This window comes from Suncus etruscus, chromosome 1 (genome assembly GCF_024139225.1).
Source record: "Suncus etruscus isolate mSunEtr1 chromosome 1, mSunEtr1.pri.cur, whole genome shotgun sequence".
In the NCBI taxonomy this organism is placed as follows: Eukaryota; Metazoa; Chordata; class Mammalia; order Eulipotyphla; family Soricidae; genus Suncus; species Suncus etruscus.
The window spans coordinates 160,779,123-160,783,644 of NC_064848.1; the positions used below are offsets into that span (position 1 = coordinate 160,779,123).

The 4,522-nt window shown below is 51.1% G+C and overlaps 1 protein-coding gene across 1 annotated transcript; it reads left to right on the forward strand.

Moving 5' to 3' along the window:
- Positions 1–659: 659 nt before the first annotated feature.
- On the forward strand, positions 660–1,349 carry BHLHA9 (basic helix-loop-helix family member a9). The gene has a single exon (XM_049788369.1). It carries the CDS (start codon positions 660–662, stop codon positions 1,347–1,349), a length of 690 nt encoding a protein of 229 aa, XP_049644326.1.
- Positions 1,350–4,522: the final 3,173 nt, after the last annotated feature.

The following is a 4,522-nucleotide window of genomic DNA, read 5'->3' on the forward strand; positions in this document are numbered from 1 at the left end:
AACCAGTCTGAGAAAACAGCCTGTCTAGCTGTTTTCATTCTAGCTATTTCCATTCACTTTTCCATTTCACACACGTTGCAGATTTGGGAAGGCAACAACAGAAACGCAACATCCTTAGGAAGTGTCCAGAATCCCAGGCAGCCTTTGCTGTCGTTGTTACTTTCAGGCTCTGTTATGTAAGATGTTTGGCCCTCTGGGATGGTCATGCTATTCTCAGTGACTGTTCTGTGATGTCCATGGGATTGAAGAAGAACTTCCAAGTTTCTGAATATACTCCACTGCTACCACAGGCCTTTTGTGACACTTCTGAGCCCCCTAGAGACTAAATTTGACACTTGGGGTCAGAGGAAAGAATGTGGCACTCTAGAGTGAAGCAGAACAAGTTCTCCAGGGTGGTGGGGAAACTGCCCCAGGCGTGGCCTGCTGCCACCGTCTGGTCCTCTCCTACAAGAATCTGCATGCTTCCTTCCTCCATATCCTCCCTCAGTAACTTACCTGGAGGCAGGTAATAGCCCAGGAGGAGGGAGATGAATGAGAGGAGGGCGGGGAGACAAGTGGTGCCATAAAGCCCAACTAGCAAGGGAGTGTCAAGGGAGTGTCCAGCCTGCTCAGAGGGTGGACTCGGGGCCTGAAGGAGCCGCAGCCCACGCAGCAGGGCCATGCACCAAGGTGGGCCAGGGTCAGGCCTCAGAGACGCGAAAGGAGTTGAAGGCCCAGCGGAGGGCTTGGGGATCTCAGGCCTAAGGACCAGGAGGGATTTCGGGGTGCTCAAGGAGAACGGTGCCCCCCGCAGTTTGGGTGAAGTGGAGGAGGTGGCCGGAGGCAAGAAGCGCACTCGGCCTGTGCGCTCCAAGGCTCGGCGGATGGCGGCCAACGTGCGGGAGCGCAAACGCATCCTGGACTACAACGAAGCTTTCAACGCGCTGCGCCGGGCACTGCGCCATGACCTGGGCGGCAAGAGGCTCTCCAAGATCGCCACGCTGCGCCGGGCCATTCACCGCATCACGGCGCTCTCGCTCGTCCTGCGCTCCACTCCCGCACCCCGCTGGCCCTGTGACCACCTGGAGTGCCATGGCCAGCCTACCTGCGCCGGGGACGAGAGCTCCGATCCACCTCCAGCTGTCTTAACACTCACTCCTGTCGGCCCCAGGCCCCTAGCGCCGCGCTGCGCTTCGTGCTCCTCGCTGTCCCGCTTGGAAGGTTCCTGGGCAGCGGCCGAGGAGCAGGGCGCTGGGCAGGGCCCGGAGGGAAGCTGGCGCCTGTGTCCCGGAGCTCCTTCTGCAGGGAGATTTACCTGGCCACGGGGTTACACGCGCGCGGGCCTCGGGCTGGGCTACCAGCATCTCTGATCCGGACCTGGAGCGCCCACACAGGGTTGATTTGGGAGGGGCAGGTGGCTGGATGATTACAAAGGGAAATTCCACCACAGTCAACAAAAAAAGGTGCGCTGGACAGAGCAAAACTGCAAGGGCTGAGGCCTGAGGGGGAAAGGAGGCCACCTTGCCAGTGGCATAAAACTCTGGAGTCAGTGGCTTTGAATCCCACTGCCCTGGTCCTTGCTCTACTTGGACTAGAACTTTTCTTGGAAAGTGGCCTCTGCATGTTGTGAGTCCTGTTTCACCCTGCTACTTTTTTTAATCAAATCGGAGCATTGACCTGAGAGACTTATCTGTGGACCTGTGGGTGGTTTGTTGGAACAGTGTGGGGTTTCCTTCCCCAGGTCTGATCTGGGACAGACCTTCAGAAGCAGCAAATAAAAAGGAAAAGCTATCACTCTGTCTGCTAACAGGACTCTCCTGGGCCTAGGGGCTCAGACAGGTAGGAAGACCTCAGGTACTTCAGGCCTGGGGTTTTTACCCTGCAATGCTGGCCCTGAGCCTAGAACACATCTGGGGACACTTGTTTATGGCAAAACCCTGGTATGGTTGGCACTGAGAGGAGCTCTAGGGAAGAGACAGAGGTTTGAAGAAGACCAGCTATGCGTAGGAAACTTGCATGTTTTACTCCCATGGCCCCTGCAACCAGCCTGTCTGCACGAGGCGCAGCCAGGACGGTGCAGGCAGCAGAGTTTGGGGCAGTCTCACCCAGAAAACTAAGGGCAAGGCCAAGAATTGGAAGGTCAGTCAGTCCCGTTTTACCCCCAAGTGAGGATGGATGGAGCACTGAGGGAAGTGTAGGATGGGCCTCTGATGAGGAGCAGATTCAGCACACAGGAGAAATTATGGGGAAGAGTTGAAAGTGAAGCCTGGGGCCAACCTGGCAGAGGAAGTGGGCGGCACAGCCCCACCCCACGTCTGGAGAACTGCCCACTTTGCAGCTCACCCAGTCTGAGGCTAGCGCTCAGCTCCCTGTGGCTGCCCCTAGGCTGACAACACTCATGGCAGGTGCTGTTCAGAGAGGCGAGGCTCTGGATGTGCCAGGAGGGCTTTCTAGTACCAATAGCTTTCTAGTCTCCTTGGAGAGCTGGAGTCTTGCCAACTGGAAAAAGTTATCCAGCTCAGACCAACAGACTAAAGAAATCAGATGCTAAGGATCAAACCCAGAAAGGAACTCATACATGCTAGGCCAGTGCTCTACTGCTGTGCCCCGATCCTGGCCCTTGGAGATGGTCTTAGGGGGGAATGAGGCTGTCCCATAGCAGTTAAGAGGTGACTGCCAGAATGAAATATGGGTCTGCTCTCAGCAAGCAAGTTGGTTGGCACTTGGTATCAGGCCTTCAGTCATGGCTCCTAGTTGCACAGAGCAGGTGTCTGTAATATTAATCCTAGGAGACCTTGTCGGACTCTAAAACAGAGTCAATTCTAATGTATCATGGGATTCAGTTTGAAGCAAAACATGGGACTCTGTCTCCAGCCTCCCCATGGAGTATCCTTCTCTGAAGAGGTAGTGCCATGTTCTTGGTGGTGGAAAGAAAGAGCTAAGGGAATCTTGAGTGGGAAGGATTCAGGGGAATGAATTAGTGGTAAAAAAAAATCTATCTTGCAACAGTGAAGCTGTTAATTCTATTCCTTGAGTATGGTCCCAGTGTCTGTGCTCTTCAACCACAACAGAGGGTGTGGTCCTCAATGTCCAGGTGGGTGAGTGTGGGCAGTAAACTGTGCACCCCACATGAGCACTGACTGTGTTGAGAATGTGAACATTGCAGCCAGTAGGGCTATCCAAGGTCATTCATTGCAGCAATGGCAGCAGCAGCAACAGCAACAACACAACAAAGTGAGGGAAAAAAGCTGGACCTATTTGGGACCCAATCTTTGCTCTGCCACTTGCTGTATGTGCAACTCATGGTGTTAACAGCTCTCCAAGACTCTAGACACAGGGTTCTTCCTGCAAGTGACTGTGAGGATTAACATTTCTTCAGGATTACAGTTGGCAATCAGAAGGTATTCCCCAAATGGTTACTGTTGTATATTATTAGAATCATGTGACAGACCAGCCCCAACAATGCTTTTGCCTTGCTTCTGGCATCAGTTCCGCCATCCTAAATTCCAGGACAAAGAGTCAGGTACAAACCATCCCTCCCCCACCCCTTACTTGCACTCTTATTTGGGGAAATGTGGAGGGTGCCCCTTGTAGGTAGAGACTGAGTGTGAAGCCAGTGCATCAGTTCCTTGGGAGAAAAGTGAAAACACTTCTGGGACTTCTCGCTTACTACCTTGTGGCCTTGGTCTTCCCTTCCTGATAATGGGATACAATAAGTGCTTGCATCAAAGGAGACTGGGCAGAACAAGCTAGATCGTGCATTTAAAGCACTTAGCATAATGTCAAATTCATAGGCAGTCTCAGTGAGTGGAAGCTATTAAAGCATAAAATTCACCAGGTTTAATGGAAAGAAGGGGTTTTATGAACTAAATTCTACAATACACCAGTGTTTATTATCATTTTAGTAAGGATATGAGTTTGAATTCAATTTCTGTATATTTATATGCTGACAGGTATTTGTCCTGCATTGGAGACACATTATACTGGAGTATGTGGCATGTGGCAATATTTGTATGTATGTGTATGTCTTTTTTAAACGAACTTTTTAATTTGGGGTCACACTGGGTATTCTGGTTCTGTGCTCAGGAGTGATCCCTGGCAGTTCTTGGGGGACAATATGCTATATCAGGGATTAAGCTAGTGTCAGCAGTACAATAACTTCCTGAATACCTTTCATGGTGTAGGAGACTTCCAAGACTGAAACTCTTACCTCAAGTACTGCTGTTAGTAACCCCAGAGCACCATTGGATGTGACTCCCTCTGGAAAAATGTCATGGTCCAGAGGTCATAACAGCATAAAATCATTATATGTAAAAGACAGAAATGATAACTATAAGATTAATACCCAGGCATTCAGGTAGTAGGGAAGAGAGAGAGAGAGAGAGAGAGAGAGAGAGAGAGAGAGAGAGAGAGAGAGAGAGAGAGAGAGAGAGAGAGGAAGGGAAGGAGGGAAAGAGAGTCTATTTCTAAAGGCCAAAATATCAGCTCTCACAGGATGCTCCATGCTCTGTCTCTGGACTTTACAAGAAGCTGTATCCTTATA

What these genes read in the sequence shown, in the direction of transcription:
- BHLHA9 (XM_049788369.1), top strand. Translation starts at nt 660, where the DNA reads ATGCACCAAGGTGGGCCAGGGTCAGGCCTCAGAGACGCGAAAGGAGTT.